Raw genomic sequence first — 23,248 nt, forward strand, 5'->3', positions numbered from 1 at the left:
AAGACATTTTGTTGAATGAAATAAATCAGAAACATACGCATAAAATACTGCATGATTCTACTGATAGGAGCTATCTGAAATATCCCAATCTCTAGAGACATAAAGTGGAATGGTGCTTGCCAGGGGCTGGGGGAGAGGAGAAGGGGGAGTTCTCCTTCAGTGGGTGCAGAGTTTCAGTTTCAGGGAAGACGAAAAAGTTCTGGAGAAGGATGGTGCTGATGGTCGCACAGAGACCCGAAGGTGCATACTGCTACCAAATCATACCCTCAAAAATGGTTAAAATGGTAAATTTTCAGTCCTGTTATTTTAACACAGGAGGAGAGAGTGAGCAAGATTCAGATGCACAGGTGAGAAGCAGAGGTAGGAGGTAGGAGGTTGGGAAGAGGCTTCCTCTGATGTTAATGGACAGCTGGCCAAGACCTCTGTGACGGCGTCTGCGCTCCCACATGCTTCCCACCTTCTTGGTTAAACAGATTCTGCCTTAAACGGGAGATTTTTCCATCTAGCCTTTTTGTGCATGTGGCATTTTGTTCAAAAGATACACAAGTGGTCCTGAAGTTTCTGGGTCGAGAGTGATACACGGGCTTACAAATTTCAGATGCAGACTAGAGCTGATTAATTGCGATCAAGGGGCAGGTTTTGGGTGCTCCAGGGACTTCTTAAGTTGTAGACACCGTCTGATTGTGTGAGAACACAGGTACAGTTATCTACCGGTTCAGGTTCCCAAAATGTCTCTTGGGCTCAGAGATGCCTCAGAGGAGAGCGTGAGTGCTCCCCCACCACTGAACACCCACCCCCAACACAATGTCAGTAAAACATGGAGCAGAAGAAGTCTACCAAATTAAGTGATTTAAACTAACATTTTTTTTAAAAAAAATTATTTATTTATTTGTCAGAGAGAGAGAGGGAGAGGAAGCGAGTGAGCACAGGCAGAGAGGCAGGCAGAGCCAGAGGGAGAAGCAGGTTCCCCGATGAGCCAGGAGCCTGATGTGGGACTCAATTCCAGAATGATGGATCGTGACCTGAGCCGAAGGCAGCCGCTTAACCAACTGAGCCACCCAGGTGTCCCTTAAACTAACTTTTAATTCCAACAAGTCCATGTACCTGGACCTTCTTGACATACTTATGTCTGTCTTGTAAGTTCTTACGTTTCGGCCCATCCCAAATTCCCTTGTCTCTTTCCTCCTTCTCCCACTAGATTGTGCCCTGAATTAGGAATAGGAAGGATGGAGAGAGCCCAACATGTGCCAAGAGGGGAGAGAGCCGGGCATCTGCTGGAGAGGAGTAGAGTGATCCAGACCCCTCGAAGACAGTTTTGGAGGATGGTCCAAGGCTGGGTCGGTGGCTGGAAACAGCCCTTACATCGAGATCCCAAACTGGACACCAGTGTGGCAGTTACGTGTTTCCCTTCAAACTGGTTGCCAGGCTGGAATGACCTGTGACATCAGAGGCTTCCGACCTTCCTGATTGGAAGGACCAGATTCCATGGTGCTTGGCAGCAGAGGTGGACAACTGTATCTTCACAGACCTTTTCGCCACTCCTGGCTTTGCCCCAGCTTGGAGAAGGGATCAAGGGCTTGTGTTCTGTCGGAATTTGCCCAGAAAGGGTCTCAGGTTTCTGGGAGGCCAGAAAGAGCTAGGGAGAAATCATGGCTGATGATCAACCTAATCAACCGCATTCCCAGTCTGAGGACCAGAGTCCCCAGCCTAGCACCTCAGGGTACCCCTTCAATGTGGTGGATGATGAAATCCCAGGACCATCAGGTGAGAAAGGAGGAAGAGGAAGGGACTTGAGAGGCTTGGCTAGTAAAGAGGAATGGGTACAAAAGTCAGGAAGGAGTGTCTGAGTAGGGTGTGTGTGACAGGAGAGATCCAGAAAGCCGGGGATTGGAGAAGGAAAGTATAGGAGTTGGGGACAAAACTGTAAGCATGGAAGGAATACCCAAGAAGCAGGGAAAGAGGGTTAGGAGATGAGGTCCAAAGAGGAGGTAAAGGAAGAGAGGTAATTATGTCATTATTCCCAGGGGAGAAGTTATCTACAATGAAATTTTGAGGATGGGGGTGGTGAAACAGTGCCAAAGATGAATGGGGACAGATGTGTATCAACAAAGGAGAAAGATGGAAACATGGTTGGGGAGATGTCAATTGTCAGGAAGGCTGGAGAGAATGAAGGGGAAGTTGGGGTTTTTGGAGGGGGAGAAGGGGTGGCTGAATTCCAAAGACAAAAGCCTTATACTGTAGCCTGGTTTCTTCACTCAGCCCCCTGGGTAGACCCCTGCCCCATGCCTGAGTCCCCCACAAGGAAGAGAGGAAGGGATGAGTCAGTTGAGGAGACAGGCTCTGGCGCTGAGGACATCTGGGTCGTGGAGTCACTGTGTGGCCTCAAGATGAAGTTGAAGAGACAACGGGTGTCTTCAGTGCTCCCTGAACACCACGAGGTCTTCAAAAAGTTGCTTGGTAAGAAGATCTCCTCCAACCCTCTTCCATTTTCTCTTTAAATTCAAGAAGCTTCCAATGGAAAAGAATTTTCCAGTGGAAAAGAATTCTCTGAAGGTTGGTGAGCTCTCCATCCTTGGAGGACTCCATAATGATCCGTCACTGGGGACACATAAAAATGACAGAGGATTAGGTGAGACTTGGAGAAAGGTCTGTACTTGGGATGAGAAAGCTTGGTTTCAGTTAAACTCCTGAGATGTCTTAGTTCTTATTGGTCTTTTGCTTTTTTTTTTTTTTTTTTTTGATATTTTATTTATTTGTCAGAGAGAGAGAGAGAGAGATCACAAGCAGGCAGAGGCAGACAGAAAAAGAGGGGGAAAGCAGGCTCCCCGTTGAGGAGAGAGCCTGATGTGGGGCTCGATCCCAGAACCCTGGGATCATGACGTGAGCCGAAGCAGAAGCTTTAAGCCATGGAGCCACCCAGGTTCCCCTTATTGGCCTTTTAACTCTAAATGTCTTTGGCTGTGTGTGTGGAGTTGGGCAGGGGGTGTGGAAATGACATCCCATCTTTAGACCCTTATGTCACTGTGGGATGAGAAAATGACAGGGAATGACTGTGGTCTCCGCAGTGGCATGTCGATGCATGATGAGACAGCTTCCCTGTTGACCTCCCATCCAATCTTACAGGTGTGCTCCCTCAGCCTCCCCACGCCAGAAGCCACCAAATTTCCCTGGGAGGTGACTGGTCTTTGCTCCCTTTTGCCCATCAGCCTCACCGCTGGCCACATCCTGGAAGTTCCCCAGGAGAGGCATCATTCTCCTCTTTGCCCTGGAACGCTCCCACAATAACCCCTTTCTGCTTGTCAACCTGACCTATGCCCGCTTTTCACAGAGGATCCTGTCATTCAAAAATTTCTGGCCTGGGACAAAAATCTGAGCGTATCCGACAAGGTATCATTGTTCTCCACTCAGATGTGTTCTTGCTCCAACATCTGTCCTGGGGCAGGGCGATGCCTCCAAAACCCTGTCTCCAACCTCATCCTGCCAACACTTCCCGCTGGGGACCTCGTGGTTTCCTGCAGGTCCTCTGGGACCTGAGTCCCAGGCGTGCCCCTCAGGCTGTTGCCACCTTAAGTCCCTTCTCTCTCAGCTCTTGGGTGGGGCTCCCTTGGCTCCAGCTTCTCAGAGACCCTCCAGAGGCCGGCTGTCCTGAAGACAAGCCCTCAGACCAGCACAGCTTGCTATCCTGGGAGCACCATCAACCCTTCCCTTGACTTCTTTGGTTTGCAACCAACCTGTTGACACCAAATAAGCAAATTCACCCAGTCTGTCAAAGCGGGAGCACCTGCTCCAGCCTCCTGTCCCCATCCCCCACTGGTTTTCCTCGCCCAGGATGTCACCTCTCTCTGACACTGTGTCTCCTCTTGCCACCAGTATCTCCTGTCTATGGTCATAGCTTACTTCAGCCGTGCTGGCCTCTTCTCCTGGCAGTACCAGCGAATCCATTTCTTCATAGCCCTGTGAGTATTTTTGTCTCATCCCTCAGTAGAATTCGCTACCTGGGTGGATGGAGGGGGAAAGTGGGACCCTAACCTTTCATCTACTTTTTTTTTTTAAACCATTTGTAACTGTTTATTACCCTACTTTTTAAAAACACTGTTGACCCCGTGTATAAAAACGATGGGTTTATAGTATAGTGCTTTTTTAGACTGTTCCTTGTAAACACAAACATCCCTGACGTCAGCCAGGAGAAGCAAACAGAAGACCCTTCTAAGAGGACAGAAGGAAGGAACGGACACGGCCCTGCCCTGAGCAAACAGACTAGCGAAGCAGCCGGTCCTGATCCTCCGTCTGTCCCCTTCCAACGGCGAAACCAAGAGTAATTGTTTTCCTCTACGAATTCCCAGCACAAATGCCTCGATTCACGCCCCCAAGACTTAGCACAGATCTGTTGTGAGTGTTTCCGTGGGTGTGTCTTACAACACTGTCCCCAAGCCTGCGGGCGCTATGTGCATGAAGTCCTTCAAAGCTCTGGTCTCCTCCTCCACTCTCCAGGGCCAGTGGTGTTCTGGGTCAAGGCAAGGCTTCTGAGATTGGATCCAACCCTTTCGTCTTCGTCCGATTTGCTCATCCCCTTGGTGTTTCAACCTTCTAAGGACACTTCCCTCTGTTCCTATATTGCGTTTTCTGTCTAGCTAATTTTGCACCTATACCTGAGGAAAACAACTTGTCCTCAAGGTCAACTTCAACTCCCAAATCTTCAGATGCTCCCCCCTTCCCCGCCCCGCCAACCTCCCTGACTTCTGCACCGCAGCAGCACTTCTGTTAAAATCAGAGTGTCATGGATATTCTGGACTATGGTTATTTCCTATCCACTCACTGTTCCACCCCCCTGTCCCCTTCCCCAATCCCATTAGACTCGATGCCTGCAGGACTTGTCAACATATTACCACACTCTCAAAGCACTGCAGAATTCCTTCTGTTTTGCATAGGTTTAAGTTATGTTGGGACTAGGAGGTGATCAGTATTGCACTTGAACATGAGAAAAAGCATCATTTATTCATTCAACAAATACATATAGAGTACACCTTATGGACCAAGGACATGAGGCAATGGGAAGAGAGGTTCAAGAGTGCGTGTTGAATTAATGCACCCAATGAACCCAGTCCTGTATTACTCATTTGGTAGGAAAGTCATGGTTACAGAATAGAACAGGGTCAGCTCCTGCCCATGAGAGATGTATATGGTCTTGCTCTATGGGAAGACAGGTTTGTGCACAAACTCGCTAAAGGGAAGGGGTGGGTGTGGGTGTTCCCCCACAGGACATGCCCTCAGGCTTCCCATTGAGTTCCCTCTCCATCCTCAAGCTAGGAGAAGTCTCTGGCGAGCCATGCCTTCCTTTTTTAAAAATTTTTTATTTTTAATTTTTTATAAACATATATTTTTATCCCCAGGGGTAGAGGTCTGTGAATCACCAGGTTTACACACTTCATAGCACTCACCAAAGCACATACCCTCCCCAATGTCCTTAATCCCACCTCCTTCTCCCAACCCCCTCCCCCCAGCAACCCTCTGTTTGTTTTGTGAGATTAACAGTCACTTATGGTTTGTCTCCCTTCCAATTCCACCTTGTTTCATTGATTCTTTTTCTACCCACTTAAGCCCCCATGTTGCATCACCACTTCCTCATATCAGGGAGATCATATGATAGTTGTCTTTGTCTCCTTGACTTATTTCGCTAAGCATGATATGCTCTAGTTCCATCCATGTTGTCACAAATGGCAAGATTTCATTTCTTTTGATGGCTGCATAGTATTCCATTGTGTATATATACCACATCCTCTTGATCCATTCATCTGTTGATGGACATTTAGGTTCTTTCCATAGTTTGACTATTGTGGACATTGCTGCTATGAACATTCGGGTGCACGTGCCCCTTTGGATCACTACGTTTGTATCTTTAGGGTAAATACCCAGTAGTGCAATTGCTGGGTCATAGGGCAGTTCTATTTTCAACATTTTGAGGAACCTCCATGCTGTTTTCCAGAGTGGCTGCACCAGCTTGCATTCCCACCAACAGTGTAGGAGGGTTCCCCTTTCTCCGCATCCTCGCCAGCATCTGTCATTTCCTGACTTATTGATTTTAGCTATTCTGACTGGCGTGAGGTGGTATCTCATTGTGGTTTTGATTTGTATTTCCCTGATGCCGAGTGATATGGAGCACTTTTTCATGTGTCTGTTGGCCCTCTGGATGTCTTCTTTGCAGAAATGTCTGTTCATGTCCTCTGCCCATTTCTTGATTGGATTATTTGTTCTTTGGGTGTTGAGTTTGCTAAGTTCTTTATAGATTCTGGACACTAGTCCTTTATCTGATATGTCGTTTGCAAATATCTTCTCCCATTCTGTCAGTTGTCTTTTGATTTTGTTAACTGTTTCCTTTGCTGTGCAAAAGCTTTTGATCTTGATGAAATCCCAGTAGTTCATTTTTGCCCTTGCTTCCCTTGCCTTTGGCGTTGTTCCTAGGAAGATGTTGCTGCGGCTGAGGTCGAAGAGGTTGCTGCCTGTGTTCTCCTCAAGGGTTTTGATGGATTCCTTTCGCACATTGAGGTCCTTCATCCATTTCGAGTCTATTTTCATGTGTGGTGTAAGGAAATGGTCCAATTTCATTTTTCTGCATGTGGCTGTCCAATTTTCCCAGCACCATTTATTGAAGAGGCTGTCTTTTTTCCATTGGACAGTCTTTCCTGCTTTGTCGAAGATTAGTTGACTGTAGAGTGGAGGGTCTATTTCTGGGCGCTCTATTCTGTTCCATTGATCTATGTGTCTGTTTTTGTGCCAGTACCATGCTGTCTTGATGACAGCTTTGTAATAGAGCTTGAAATCCGGAATTGTGATGCCACCAACTTTGGCTTTCTTTTTCAATATCCCTTTGCCCTCTTGATGACTGAGTGGCACTCTGTGACACTGGGTAATAAGCAACCTATGTCCTTGCTGGGAAGCTGAGCTCAGGTGGGGGAGGGGCATCCTTCCCGTCCTGCTCCTGACCAGCCACCTGATGTCTCTCTCCAGCTACCTGGCCAGTGATATGGAAGAGGATAACCAGGCCCCCAAACAGGCCATCTTTTCATTCCTCTATGGGAAGAACCGGTCCGAGCGACCCTTGTTCCACAAACTGAGATTCCAATTTATACGATCCATGAACTGGAGGACCAGGGTGTCCCGAGAAGAGTGTGAAGAGGTAGGTTGGCTGGAGGGATTTAGGGTGTGGGGCCCAATGGGAGAGAGAGGAGGTGCAGCGAGGGACATGGGGATTTGGGACCAGAAAGAATTAAGGGTCTGGACGACAGGAGGGAGCAGGTCCGGGGTCGCGGGGGCAGGGCCCATCTGGAAGTTGTGTTCTCATGGGGCCGCTTGTCTTCTAGATCCAGGCTTTTGATCCAGACCTGTGGGTGTGGGGGCGAGACCGCCTCACTCTGATGCCCTAGGTCTCCTAGGGCCATGGAGGCCTGAGGTCATCGGCCTAAGGGAAGATAGGTTACTGTCCTCATGGGTCCAGGCACAATGATTTCTTGTGTAATGAGGAGATCTGAGGAATCCAGTAGCTGAGCCCACACTCATCTCCCTAGCCCCACACGTCAGCCTTCCATGCACTATGAGGTGGAAGCCGCACACGCACTCAGGTCCCAGCCACGAGCTGACAACCCCACAGAGCCATGACTCAGGGAGACGTGTGGAAAACCTTAAGGACCTCAGGAAAACCAGTTTGTCACAGAGGCATGGACTTGGCTGAAATAATTCCATGGAAACCAACTGGGCCCAGATGATAGCTCTGAGGAAATGTTGACTTTCTGTGAAAAGGGAGCAAGTTTCCAATTTTTTCCCCTACATTGTGTTTTTACTTTCTCTTTCATGCCTCAGAGATATGAACTCTGGGGATTTATTTACAACAAAGTAAATGTCTAACAATAGGACATTGGATGGAACAGTCTATGTATCCAATAATAAAAGATCAATATGGACTAGCTGTGTGTTCATCCACATTTGCTTGCGAACACATTGCTTATGTCAGATGGCATCTGTGAGTCCTTTGTGTCCCCTGCCCACTTCTGGACGAGTCTCTCATCTCGTTCCATTACATCTTTCCCCTCAGGTTCACAGTCAAGGAGTTTGTCAGAATGAGTGAACCTTCAGAAATACTAGTTTCAGGGTGCCTGGGTGGCTCAGTGGGTTAAAGCCTCTGCCTTCAGCTTAGGTCATGATCCCAGGGTCCTGGGATCGCGCACCACATCGGGCTCTCTGCTCAGCCAGGAGCCTGCTTCCCCGTCTCTCTCTGCCTGCCTCTCTGCCTACGTGTGATCTTTCTGTCAAATAAATAAAATCTTTAAAAAAAAAAAGAAATACTAGTTTTAGCATAGCTTAATGTGATCAGCACATAGAGTTATAGATTTGGGCAGAGGATTAAGTAAAGATTTGGTTTAAATCATGTGAACTAGTTCTCAGTCCATTCGAGCTCCCACAAAAAAGTTCTACATGGCTTTGAGCAACAGACATTTATTTCTCATGGTTTGGAGGCTGGAAGTCTGCGAGCAGGGTGCCGGACCCTTTACAAGGTTGCAGACTAAGTGGGTTCTGAGTTATGTCACTGGGGTCTCTTTCATCAGAGCACTACTGCCATTGTTGAGGCATCCCCCCCTCGTGGACCAATCATCCCAAAGACCTCATCTTATAGCACCATCACCTTGTGGGTTAGGATCTCAAGGTACAAATTTGAGGGAGGTGAAGAGACAAACATTAGACCATGCAGCACTGACCAAATTTAGGACTAGGTGTTATGGTTAAACATTAGGATCTAGGGTTAGAATGGAGGATTAGGTGGTCTCATGATTCATGATGTTGATGTTTGCAGTATGGTTCTTTGTTCAGACATTAAGTAGCAAAAAAGGACCAAGGTGAGTTTCAGGTCGAAAGCAACATTCTCTCAAGTTTGTTAGTTTGTTTTGTTGTTGTTGTGGTTTTGTTTTTGTTTTATTTTTAAAGATTCTATTTGTCAGAGACAGAGAGAGAACACAGGCAGGGGAGTAGCAGGCAGAGGGAGAAGCAGGCTCCTCATTTGAGCAAGGAGCCTGATGTGGAACTCATTCCCGGTTACCTGAGCCAAAGGCAGACGCTCAACCGCTTGAGCCACCCAGGCCACCCTCTAGTTTGCTTTACTCCCTGAGCAGAATCACCTAGAGTCCTGGCTATCAAGCAGATAACCGGGTGTGACCTTAGGCTCATGAAAAAATTTGGGGGGTCAGGGTCACCAAAGTCCAAGAGTCGTAACTGAAAATGAATTGGGGTTTAGAATGAAGGATTAGAGATAAAGTTGGATTTATGAATTAGTCTAAATTCTGGTTAGAACTGACCAAGATGTCTGGAGCGTTGACTCCTTGTGATCTGACTTCCTCTCTTTCTCTCAATTTCAGATCCCTGAGCCCCGGGGAGACGCAGGTTTACAGCAGGAAATCAATCTAGACACTAACAACAGGCATGAGGAAGGAAGAGAGGAGTCTCTTGTGCAGATAATCTAGAAGAACCCAAGACCTTATAAAATTAGCTAAAGGGAATTTTCATATTGTACTCCGAGGAGCTGCGAGTACCTATAGGAGACCAGAGAAGGACAATAAGAAACCAGGCCTTTGTTCAGGATCCACCCTTTCCTGGGGTGGTACCAAAAATTATGTCAGATTTTTTTAAATTCAAATCTCGTTTGAGGTAGGAGTTGGAGATCCTGTTTTTTATGCATTGGGACACAAACAAGGAGGAGATTACTTCAAAAATATAAAACGAGAGACAAAGGATTATCATAACCTAATATTACGCCATGAATTTCATTGGTATATTTTGAAAATGTTGTCCTTAGAACTATTTTATTTATTTTTATATTTTATATTTATGTATTTATTTATAAAAGTTCTGAAATAGTCATAGTTTTCAAAACATGTTCCTACAAAGTTTTGTGATGAGATTACACCTGTAGATAAAATTGTTGACATATTCGGCATAGGTTTTTGTGTTTTTACTATAGCTATATATCAATTACACTTATAACTAGGTAGGTGATTCCCTCAAGTTGTTATTACTGTAAATGTTTATTTGACATGTAGTCTTCATTATTAAATTGTGGGAATCAGTTGTAATTCTTTTACTTGCCTGGATGACACGTTTTTAAGTTGTTTTATGTTATTTTAGATTATTAAAGAGGACACTGCAATGTGTCTCTTGAGGAAACATAATAAAGATAAAAGTCTTCATCTTCGTGGTGTTTGTGGTCATCTCAATGGTCTTACAGTTCACTGTCCAATGATACTCTTTCTTAATGGGGTTGTGATTATTCAGCCATACTTCTTACCTTTGAAAAATAAGTGTAAGTTTTTTTTTAATGAGGATGTGAGGTTTTTTTTTAAGATTTTATTTATTTATTGGACAGAGAGAGATCACAAGTAGGCAGAGAGGCAGGCAGAAAGAGACAGGGGAAGCAGGCTCCCCTCTGTACAGAGAACCGGATGCAGATGCGGGCGGTCTCGATCCCAGGGCCCTGAGATCATGACCTAAGCCGAAAGCAGACATTTAACCCCCTGAGCCACCCAAAGGCCCCAAGTGCAAGTTACCTTTTATGTAGTAAAAAAAAAAAAGAAGGGGCGCCTGGGTGGCTCAGTGGGTTAAAGCCTCTGCTTTCGGCTCAGGTCATGATCCCAGGGTCCTGGGATCGAGCCCCTTATCGGGCTCTCTGCTTGGCGGGGAGCCTGCTTCCTCCTCTCTCTCTACCTCCCTCTCTGCCTACTTGTGATCTCTCTCTGTTGAATAAATAAAATCTTAAAAAAAAAAAAGAAGATAAAGTGAACACTGAGCTTGTGTCTTAAAGCAAGAAACAAGGCAAAGATATTGAGGCAGGAAAAGGGAAAGAAGGAAGATAGAGCTATGGGGACCTAGATAATCTGAAATTCACAACAAAGGCAACGTGCCTCAGTGAGATTATGCATTTTAGGCGATGATCCATGGCAAGCCGACCCACAGGTGCAAGGGAGCACCCTTCTTTGGAAGAAGGAAAATCTACAGAATGGGATGAAATAGAACAACTGGAAAGAAATGAGGCTTTGGGAGAACTTTCTGAGAAACACAGTAAGATAGGAGGAGCTAAAGCTGTCAAATAACAGAGGCATGGAGAAGAAAGAGTTAATGGCAGGAATCCTGAATATTGGAGGAAACCATCTTGGGAGATGGTAGCACCAGAGAATACTGGGGCTGTCTCAAATACCAAGCTTCAGTGTCCGCGGGAAGCATCCCATGGATGTCTTGGCACATAGATGCATATCACCCGTCATGAAGCTCACCTGAGCTTGGTGACCAGAGTTTTTATTGGGGTTTCATTATGCAAGTGTGATTAACTCCATCATTGGCCATACCTCGAACACAGTCTCCAACTCTCTTCCTTCCCGTAGAGATTGGGCTGATATCAAGTGGTTCAAAGCCCCACCCCTGTTGGGGTTCCTGGTATGGCTGGCCCTATCCTGACTCATCTCACCAGCACAAACTCAAGTTTGGTCCACGGGGCCCAGTGTGAGTAACAAACACTCCTATCACTCAGGATACCAAAGATTTAGAGGTTCTCTCCCAGGGAGCAAGGAAGTAGAGGTATCTGAAAAATTATTTATACAACACACTGGCTATGGTAGGAGATTGGCAAAACTCAGGTGGTCAGGGAAGGTAACAGTTTGGGGACAGATCTATCACAGGAGATGTTGGAGAAGTTGAACAAATAAGGATTGAAATAATGGGGTCCTCATGGGGATTTGGAATAGCTTGGGAGATGTGAGATATTTAGGAGATGAACACAGCACTCTAGAGGAACAAGAAGCAAAGGAGTAAAGAGAAACCAAAGGGAAAATTGTGTGTTTGTGTGTGTTGGGGTTGGGGTTGGGGTGCAGTTCTGATAAATGAGATGAACTCCTCAGCCTGGAGCAATTTCAGAAAGTGAAACCACCAAGGTCAGAAGAGCCACTCGGACATCAGCATCTGATTACAGCAGCTCAAGGAGAGGGATGGCATTCAGAATTGGGACACAGTTGATGGACTGGGAACAGCAGAGGCTAGATTCTGCAGACACGGAAACAAGGAGGAGAAACAGTATGGCAGCTTGGAAACAGATATAACATATGAGACACCTAGGACTTAAAATGTATATTTAAGAATCTTTAGGTCTCTGCAAGGTGGCAGGTAAAGGCAGATTAGGAAACAACTCAAATGAGGAAAGACCTGAATGTAAAGGCACAAGAAACAGGACGGTGGATGCACATAATAAAGCAGTAAACAACAGGCAAGAAAGCAAACAGTCCGGTGACTGATGCCAGGTGAGAACTGGGAGTGCTTGGGAACACTGGAGCAGAACATGGTGGTTTCAGCCTGAACACCTAGAGAAACTGAGATCAGGACGGATCCAGTTGAAGAGAAGGGGGAGCCGAGGCTGCTGAGAAGGGGGTGAAGCTTAAGAGACTTGGAGGATAAAGAGAGGGACCAGCTGAGAAAGTGGGAGAGGCTAGAGGCCACCGAAGGCTGAGAAGGAATACGGATCCAGGGAGGTGGTTCGGAAGTGTGAGCCGATGGCAGAAGCACGTGTGGCTCCCAGAGCACAGAAGAGTCAGAGCAGCCAAGCTTCTGGAACCGGAAAGCATCCAGGGCTATAGGTTGCCGCTGAGGGGAGGTCAAAAGGCAGCAACAGCAAAGTTCAGCCACACAGCAGAGGAGCAGCGGGCTTGTCCTGAGAAGCAGGAGTGATGGAAGAAGTCCAGTGCCTGGAGATGGAAAAGTAGGAGAGTGGTGGGGATCAGGGGTGTGATGTGGCTCGGTCATTGAAGAAGCTGCCTCAGCTCAGGTCATGATCTCAGGGTCCTGGGATCGAGCCCCCGCATGGGGCTCTCTGCTCAGCAGGGAGCCTGCTTACCCCCACCCTCCACCTGCCTCTCTGCCTACTTGGGATCTCTCTCTGTCTGTGTCAAATAAATAAGACTGAGTGACAAACAAGGAGGAGCTGCTTTGTGAAGGGGAAACACGGAGAAAACTAGAAAGAAATAGGAGCAGGGACTCAGGAAGAGTCCCGCGGGCAACTCCGGGGCGCCTGTCTCAGTAGCTACTCCCATTCTCTCAGCTTCTCCCTCAGCAGGCAGCCACGTTCCCTCTACCGCTACTCTCATCCTAGATAAGGCGGGATTGTCTTTTTCTTTTCAGTTTTTCCCTTTATTTCTCCTTTCCTTCCTTTCTCTTTTACTTCCCTCTCCCTTCCTTTTCCCTTCCCTACCTTTCCCTCCCCTCCCCTTGCCTTTTTTCTTTTAAAGTGTGGCTTTTTCCAGACGTCCCCGAACTTGTAGGCTCTTGAACTCCTTCTGTTTTGCATAGGTTTAAGTTATGTTGGGACTAGGAGGTGATCAGTATTGCACTTGAACATGAGAAAAAGCATCATTTATTCATTCAACAAATACATATAACGTACACCTTGTGGACCAAGGACATGAGGCAATGGGAAGAGAGGTTCAAGAAGTGCGTGTTGAAGTAATGCACCTAATGAACCCAGTCCTGTATTAGTCATTTGGTAGGAAAGTCATGTTTACAGAATAGAACAGGGTCAGCTCCTGCCCATGGGAGATGTATATGGCCTTGCTCTATGGGAAGACAGGTTTGTGTACAAACTAGCTAAAGGGAAGGGGTGGGTGTGGGTGTTCCCCCACAGGACATGCCCTCAGGCTTCCCATTGAGTTCCCTCTCCATCCTCAAGCTGGGAGAAATCTCTGCCCAGCATGCCGTCTTTTTTTTTTTTAAATTTTTTATAAGCATATATTTTTATCCCCAGGGGTACAGGTCTGTGAATCACCAGGTTTACACACTTCACAGCACTCACCAAAGCACATACCCTCCCCAATGTCCATAATCCCACCCCCTTCTCCCAACCCCCCTCCCCCCAGCAACCCTCCGTTTGTTTTCTGAGATTAAGAGTCACTTATGGTTTGTCTCCCTCCCAATTCCATCTTGTTTCATTGATTCCTCTTCTACCCACTTAAGCCCCCATGTTGCATCACCACTTCCTCATATCAGGGAGATCATATGATAGTTGTCTTTCTCTGCTTGACTTATTTCGCTAAGCATGATACGCTCTAGTTCCATCCAGAGGTGTGAAAAAGACACTTCCACGGAAGAAAAAGGCAACCTACAGGATGGGGAAAATATCTGCCAATCATGTTTCTGGTAAAGCCTCATTCTAGAATACAGAGAGAACTCTTCAAACCCACCCAACAACAGAAACCAACAAGATTCAAAATGGGCCAAGGACTGGAACAGACATTTCACAAAGACGACACACACGTGTCCAAGGAGCATGTGGGAAGATGATCAACGTCACCAGCCATTAGGGAAATCAAATCAAAGCCACAGTGAGTTACCACCTCCCGTCCCTTAGCATGGCTACTACCAAAATGCCTGCAAATAACACGTGTTGGAGAAATCAGAACCCTCATGCACTGTCGCTGGAATGCAAACTGCGGGAGCCACTGCAGCCAGGAGAGCTCCTCAAAAATTAAAAATAAAGCTGGCATTAATTTCCCATATGATCCAGCAAGTCCACTTTTGGAGACACGCTTAAAACAATCAGAAGTAAGGTCTTAGAGAGGAATTTATACACCCATGCTGCATCATTCCCAATAGCGAAAATGCAAAAGTGACCCAAGTGTCCATTGACAGATAAAGAGACAAGCAGAATGCAGGCCACACATACAATGCAAGCAATATTCGGACTTAAAAAGAAGATTCTGGCATCTGTTCCAACATGGATAGACTCTGAAGACACGATGCTCAGAGAAACAAACCAGTGACAAAAAGACAAACACTGGATGAGTCCACTTAGGTGCTGAGAATAGTCACAATCAGAGCGACAGAGAGGACAACACTTGCAGGGGACAGGGGGAGTTGAGGTATTACTCTGTAATGGGGATGCAGCTTCAGTTTTACAAGATGAGAAGTGTTCTCGAGACGGATGGTTGGTGGTGGTTGCACAAGCACATGAAAGTACTTCATGCCTGTGAGCTGTATGTTTTAAAGGTAAAATGGTAAATTTCATATTACATGTAACTTATCACAATTAAAAAAAAAAGGAAGAAAAAAACTGAAGTAGTGTCTACCTGCATTTCCCTAGTCCCGAAACTTCTAGAGCTCTGCAGTCATCCCCTCCGTAAAGAAAAGAGTGAAATGGGATTATTAGTTAAGTATATTCACACGAGCTATCAGGAATTCCTCTCTCAAAAACTGAAATATTTAAAAAAATCTAGAATCATCAGCTAATTGCGGAAAACGGTGTGAATTAAAGATAGGTATCAAGGTGAGCAGCTAAACTATGACAGAACCAATTTCATAAAGGAAACAACTTCTATTGATTTGTATTTTTCAATAAATTTAGCAGGACACGGTTTCCAAATAATGAACATTCTCCAAAAAATAGCCAGCAGAGATTACTTAGAAATTAAAGATCAAATTGTTGAATCTTTTTAAAAACCCCCAAGTAAGAGACTTACGTAACAAATGGGACACAGAATATCTAATTTAGGAATTGTCTCCGATAACAAGAAATTGAAATGATGAAATAAAGCTTGAGATACAAAAGCCAGATCGAACAGATTCCACTTTCAGAAAGAGAAAACTAGAAGGACGAACACAAAGAATCAAAGGCAGAACAAAAAATGATACGTGAGCTGAAGAATCACACAAGCCTTCACGACACAAGGGGCCATTCAATTTGCAAACAAGAATACTGGGGGGGGGGGGCGGAATACAGATCTACAAATTTCCCAATAAAATGCCCCACACCAAAAAAATGTAGGAAAAAAAATGCCTAAAAAGTTACAGGTGGGGGGAAAAACACCACTGACCCTGGAACCTGCCATTCTACTTCTGACCTGAGAAAAACCCTTGGACAACTGTCCACGGCTTGTGAAAGAAAAAGAATTTCAAACCCAGAACTGTATGCCAAACCAAGCTATCGTTTCGGCCTCCAGATATCAGAATCTTGCAAGAAAGCAGGACAACTGATTATCACAGGAGACACTTTCCTCAAAATGTTCAAGATATCCTCTGCCGGAAGCAAGCGAGAGGGCCACCCCAGAGGGCCATGGGGATGCTGGAGCCTCCTGAAGGGGGTGTTTCCGATGCCACTGCTGCAAGCAGTGGTGCTCCGGACTGCCGACACACGACTCCTGTTTCAGAAGAAAAGTGCTCAGCAGACGCGTCCCATCGCTCTGTTTACAAAACATGTATCAACACAGGGTTTTCTACCCATGACGGAGGTGCCACAGCGAAGACTGCCCGAGACTAAAGGAGTTGAGCCAACAGAAAATCCACAGCAGGACACTGTAGTCGATCCGGGCCAAGTGAGCTGATGAACTGCCACGGAGAGTCACAACTTTTTGGGTTCAGTGAGTCCACAAGGCAAGGATGGGAGGGGTCAGAAGACTGACCACGTGATCAGCAGGACGGCTTGATACCACTCGTATCAACACCAACATCCAAAACGAGATGTCAGCAAACGGAATCCAACACCAGAATGAAAAAAATAATATATGATCTCTAAGTGGTGCTTATACCAAGAATACTGACTCGTTCAATCTTCGGAAATCCATTCATGTAATAGGCTACTCTAATATGGCTAAGAAAACACTTTTATCACCACTAAGAAGCTGAAAAAGCCTCTGACAATGTTCAAAATACATACCTGATATAAAAAACCCTCAAGAAACTAGGAGTGGATACTTCACTAGCATGAATGTGTGTATACACACACACTCTCATACCCAAATACACAGAGTATGTGTGATACATGTACAATCTGAATCACAGGAGAGCACACACAAGTTCCAGAGACACAGCTGCACAGGCACGGGCATGTTTACGCAGTCTTCTCAGTTCTCAAGTCAGGGTTTTACTTAATGGACAAACGTAAGAGACAATCCCAGTAAGGTCAGGAACGAGGCAAAATGTTCACTGCCTCCAGCTGGAGAAAACAACTAGGCATATGAATCAACAGAGAGAGTAAAACTATTTCTATTTGCAACGGATATGCTATACACCAAAACTCAAGAGAATCAACAACAAAACCAACTCAATGAAAGAACAGTGTTACATAAAATCAGGATATACAAAGCAACAGGCCCGGGGGAGCCTGGCTGGCTCAGCTGGAAGAATGTGTAATTCTTTATATTATTTTATGTTTTTTAAAGATTTTATTTATCCATCTGACAGAGATCACATGTACGCAGAGAGGCAGGCAGCGAGAGACGAAGGGAAGCAGGCTCCCTGCCGAGCAGAGAGCCCGATGTGGGACTCGATCCCAGGACCCTGGGATCATGACCTGAGCCGAAGGCAGAGGCTTTAACCCATTGAGCCACCTAGGCACCCCAAGAATGTGCAACTCTTGATCCCAGGGCTGTTAGTTTGAGCCCCACGTTGGGTGCAGACTTACATAAACTTACAAAAAAGAAAGGAAGAAAGAAAGAAAAAGAAAATTATTTTAAATAAACTCAAACAAACCCAACAGCCCTTGTTACATTAACAGACTAAGAAGATATAATTCAAGCATATACACAGTTCATGGAGTAACAGGAAAGATAAAAGCGTTAACAAGAAATGTACAAAATCTATATAGGAAAGCTTTAAAACACTCCTGAAAGGCACAGAAGCACACCTGAAAAAAAGGAATGATGTTCTTTGTTCCTGGATGGGTCAACACTAAGATATAAATCACTCTGCCCTCAATTACTTAACAGATACGTGAACCCAACAAAAATACCAAAAGCTTTCTTCCTTGAACTATGTGAGCTGGCACTAAAGTTCATATGAGTGCAGAAAAAATCAAGAACTAGGAAAATCTCCGGAAAAAAAAAAAAAAAAAAAAAAAAAAAGCTGTATAGGGGGCCTAATCCCTACCAGATTTAAAACACAACCTTTATGATTAAAAGGGTTTGGTGTCAGCATACGGATGGAGATAGGTCAGTGGAACAGAGCACAAAGTCTAGAAGTAGACTTGTATGATTACATGACATATCACGAGGACCTGTGATATTATAATACATTATAACAATCCACTGATTTCTAATGAACAGTGTTAGAGGAACTATAGTCATTTGGGCATGGATGAAACTGCATCCATACTCCACACCATGAAAGAAAAAAGTCCAACTGAATCAGTGATCTAAATATAAAATATTAAACCACACAGAAACAAAAATGGGTGAATTTTCCTATAACCCAATGTGGGGAAAAGTTTCTAACTATGATTCAAAATACAGGCAGGCATTAGGACTGCTTTCAACAAAGACAGACAAGAATCAGATTTACCCTGCCTCCTGAAAGGACACCAAAAAACAGAATATACAAAGCAGTGGCTTTCTTTTTTTATTATCTTTTTTAAGATTTTATTTATTTATTTGACAGACAAAGATCACAAGTACGCAGAGAGGCAGGCAGAGAGAGAGGGGTAAGCTCAATCCCAGGGGCTCAATCCCAGGACCCTGAGATCATGCCCTGAGCCAAAGGCAGAGGCTTTAACCACTGAGCCACCCAGGTGCCCTCAAAGCAGTGGCTTTTAAGACACGGATCTTGAAGCAATAAAGGGCAGCAATGAAGAACAGGAATCAGAGATAGGATATCAACAAGGAGAGGCCTCTGGTTACTGCCCTGAGAGTTCCCAGCCCTGGAGCAGGGAGGGAGAACCGAGAAGAGGCGAGGAGGGTTGACAAACTGGGGGAAACATGCAGGGAAGGACAAGCCACCACAGAAAATGACACATCTACTGAAATGGGCCTAGAATTGACCCAGATGTTACAAGTGGCACTGATCATTAAAATAGTTTATTACCGTATTCCTTATGTTCAAGACATCTGAGTAGGAACAGGAAAGACATTTTAAAAGACTCAAACGGAACTTCTACAGATAAATACTACAATGTCTGAGAAAGTTAACACCCGACTAGATTAACACAGCACCAAAAAAAAGATCAGTGAACACGAAGAACAGCAACAGGAGCTTTTATAAAATGAAACACACAGAGAAAAAGGAATTGGAAGAGAACAAAGAATATCAGTGAGTTGTGAGACGACTTCAAGCTGCGTAACACACACGGAAAAGGAGTCGCTGAGGACAGATGGAGGGAGGTGGGGGGAATATTTGAAGGAATACGGTCAAAAATTTCCCAAAGTTGATGAAAATCACAAACACAGATCCAAGAAGTTCAATGACCCACAAGCACAGAGACCGGAGGAGAGCAATACCAAGACACAGCATAACCAAACTGCTCATACCAGGGATAAACAGAATAGTTCAAAAGCATCTAGAAGAAAAACCAAAAACCACAGGACAAACGTAGGAATGGAGAGGATGACATCACATTTCTCTTGGGAACAATGGAAGTGGGAAGACAGTAGGGGAACACATCTGATGTACAGGAGAAAACCCAGCAAAGCTCCCCTGAAACTGTAAGATTTTTTTTTTTTAAAGATTTTATCCATTTATTTGACCGACAGAGATCACAAGTAGGTAGGGAAGCAGGCAGAGAGAGAGGAAGGGAAGCAGGCTCCCCGCTGAGCAGAGAGCCCGATGTGGGGCTCGATCCCAGGACCCTGGGATCATGACCTGAGCCGAAGGTAGAGGCTTTAACCCACTGGGCTGCCCAGGTGCCCCGCTCCCCTGAAATTAAAGCCAAAGCAAAAATAAAGGACTTTTCTGACATATAAGAGCTGAAAGATTCAGCAGCAGCTTAAAGTGTCCCAAAATCCAGAAAGAACTTATCAAACTCAACATCCCAAAACCAAATAATCCAGTCATGAAATGGGCAGAGGACATGAACAGACACTTTCCCAAAGACACATACCTAGGTCCAAATGCATGTGCCTTACATGCAAAGATGCACAACGTCACTCATCATGAGGGAAACACAAATCAAAACACAAATCAAAACGAGATCCCACCACACAGCTGTCTCAATGGCTAAACTCAACAACACAAGAAGCAACAGGGGTTGGCGAGGATGCGGAGAAAGGCGAACCTCGTGCACTGCTGGGGGTAATGTAAGCAGGTGCAGCCCTTCTGGAAAACAGTATGGCAGTTCCCCAGAAAGTTGAAAATACAAATACCTACAATCCAGCAATGACACTCTAGGTTAGGAATTTACCCAAAGGATACAAAAATACAGACTCGAAGGAGAACCTTCGATGTTTTTGGAACCCTGATGTTTAGAGCAGCATGATCCACAAGAGCCAAACTACAGCGAGAGCCCAAATGTCCCCAGACTGAGGAATGAAGACGATGTGGTGTATATATACAATGGATTATTACTCAGCCATCAAAAAGAATGATATCTTACCATTTGCAATGACCTCGATAGAACTAGAGGGTATTATGCTAAGCGAAGTAAATCAGTCAGAAAACGACAAATTTCATACGATTTCACTCACATGATTCATAAATATGGGATTTAAGAAACAAGACAGATGAATATATGGGAAGGAACAAAAGAGGAGAGGGGAATCAAACCATAAGAGAACACGATGAGGGGTGATGGAGGGATGAGGGTGGGGTTGGGCTAGATGGGGGATGGGCCTTAAGAAGATGTTTTGATGAGCACCAGGTGTCCTATGTAAGGGATGATTCACTGACCTCTGCTCTTGAAACTAATATTGCACTGTAAGCTTACTCATTAAAATTTAAATAAAAATTTGAAAAAGAAAAAGAAGAACAAGTAGAGGTGTTGAAGGAAGTCCTTCAGGCAGAAGGAAAGTAAGAGCAGATAAAAATCTGTATCTACATAAAGAAACGAAGAGTACCAGAAATGGTAGCTAGGCTATTTTCTTATTCCTTAAAAAATAAGTATTTTTTAAAAATCACTAGTCCTATGGGCTTGATTCTACTTGTAAGAGTAAAATGACACAACAGTGTGATGACCCAGCAGGGAGCAATGGAAGTCACAAACTCCCTACATTCTAAGCAATAAATGGTACCTTACCTGAAGATAAACTGTGATGAATTAAAAGTTTCATACAATAAATTGCAAAGCAATCACAAATAACAACTGTGTTAGAGCTAACAACCGCACACAAGACGTAAAATGGGATCATAAAAAATACACAATCGAAAAGAAGACAAAAGCAGGAGAAAGAAACAAAGCCTACAGTAGATGTCCGATGGATCTGACTGTAATTACGTCACCGCTAATCTTCACCAAAACATTCGGGAGAGGGGTGAGGACGAAACCGGGATGCTGAGAATTGAAACGGGAATGAGAGGAAGAATATATTTGCTAAGGAATACTTTGCTGGGACGCCTGGGTGGCTCAGTGGGTTAAAGCCTCTGCCGTAGGCTCAGGTCATGATCCCAGGATCCTGGGATCAAGCCCCACATCTGGCTCTCTGCTCAGCAGGGAGCCTGCTTTCCACCCCCCACTTGTGATCTCTGTCAAATAAATTAGTAAAATCTTAAAAAAAAAAAAAAGAATACTTTGCTTTATTATTTACTGCACAACACAAATCAACAGTAACAGAAGCATCTTAAGGATGGGCAGGCCATTCCCTCAGCCTTAGCTTTTATCCCTGCATCAAACAGGAACAATGAAAACAGGTCTTCTTGGATCACCGAAGTTTGCTCACCCAGCAGGCCCTCGGTTTAGATAAGCTACATGCATGAGCCATATGTTGCAATATTTAATGGTTGTTATTAGAAAAGCTACCCATAACTACATCAACTCCCACAAAGACATTTTCTCAAATCCCAGGAAATCTTGAAAACCCACAAGTAACGGAACAGTCCATTCAAATCATGTAACGGGCGGCACTCTCCTTTTCTGAGACTGTCAGGAACATCAGTCATGTGTTTGCTCTATCCCCACAGCCCTGAGGTAACCTACTATCTGCACACATGAACTCAGAAAAAGACTCTGGGTGCTGATATGACCCCCTAATAATTGTACTTTACATGACAATGTCTCTTATTTCCACATTCCCATTTTAAAATCTGAATCCAGGGGCACCTCGGTGGCTCAGTGGGTTAAGCCTCTACCTTCGGCTCGGGTCACGGTCTCTGAGTCCTAGGATTGAGCCCCACATCGGGCTCTCTGCTCAGCAGGAAGCCTACTTCCTCCTCTCTCTCTGCCTGCCTCTCTACTTGTGATCTCTCTCTCACTGTCAAATAAATAACATCTGAATCCATATAACCCTTCTGAAATGCATTACAAAGCTAAGCAAGAGAACATATACAAAGACAGGAAAACTCACCTGGGATTCGTTCATTCTCTGCTGCTCTTGGAAAAGCATACAGACTGTTAACGGCTGACCTAGGGAAGCAGAAGAAATAATAGAAATCACGGGTAATGCAGCTTGCCGAGGTGGGAACATCCTGTGTGAGAACCACCAAAGAAAGCTCCTATCCTGTGAACACTCAGAAAGGTCTAAAAATGTGAGAAAAGGAGAAACATCACAGTAGAGCTGTTGTCACTCCCACATATCAGGAGGTGATTAGCAGGTTTCTCTCATTGGTTAATATAAACACCCATTAATTTTTCAAAGAGGTTGCCTTCTTATTTAAATTAATGTTGAAAAGAAAACCCTCTTACACTGTTCACGCATTCTTTGTGACTATTCAAACTGCTGAAAATCACGGTATCCACAGGAACAGAAAACACCAGCTCTCTGAAGTGGGATCAACGTGCATCAAGGCATACTTTTGTTTTTACATGAGATCACTTAAATCCGTTATCGCTGCACTTAAGAATCTTTTACTAAAATAAAAATCCGTAACAGAGAGAACAGAACCCGGGCCCAGGAGCTGAGTCCTGCGAGCATGCCTACCTCCCGACGCCAACACCCAGAACAAGCCCCCTCCCATCTCAGGCCGTCTCCTCCTGTCAACTCCTCCACGCACGCTGGTCCAGCCCTACACTGGGGGATGCCCCAGGTCACAACCCAGCCGGGTCAGCATATGCTCCTGCGCGCTTAAAGACGCGTCTGGAAACTGGACAGGGAACCAGGGGAGCAAGGGGTCGGGGGGGGGGGCGGGAACCCCCTGCGCTCCCGGGAAACGTTGAGTCCCACGAGTCTCCAGTCCCGGGGGAGTGCCCAACCCTCCAGGTCCAGCCGCTCGCGCTCTCTCGCCGCCCCGCCCCCCGCAACACCCGCAAGCGCACGACCTACCACGTCGGGACACGCCGAGCTGCCCCGAGGCTCCCGAGGACTCCGGGGCGGGGGCTGCTCCT

At 45.4% G+C, this 23,248-nt stretch overlaps 2 protein-coding genes across 2 annotated transcripts in view; one reads left to right on the top strand and one right to left on the bottom strand.

Annotated features, from left to right (window-relative positions):
- The window catches only part of RBAK (RB associated KRAB zinc finger), an 813,856-nt gene that overhangs the window by 45,307 nt on the left and 745,301 nt on the right, over positions 1-23,248 (bottom strand). The window lies entirely within an intron of this gene.
- Positions 2,283-7,421, top strand: LOC309854196 (speedy protein E4-like; the record flags this gene model as incomplete). Its single annotated transcript, XM_082713023.1, has 5 exons — positions 2,283-2,457; positions 3,329-3,387; positions 3,871-3,956; positions 7,006-7,174; positions 7,359-7,421. The coding sequence occupies 5 exons, from the start codon at positions 2,283-2,285 to the stop codon at positions 7,419-7,421; spliced, it is 552 nt and encodes a 183-aa protein (XP_082569149.1).

This window comes from Mustela nivalis (genome assembly GCF_964662115.1).
Source record: "Mustela nivalis genome assembly, chromosome: 19".
NCBI lineage: Eukaryota > Metazoa > Chordata > Mammalia > Carnivora > Mustelidae > Mustela > Mustela nivalis.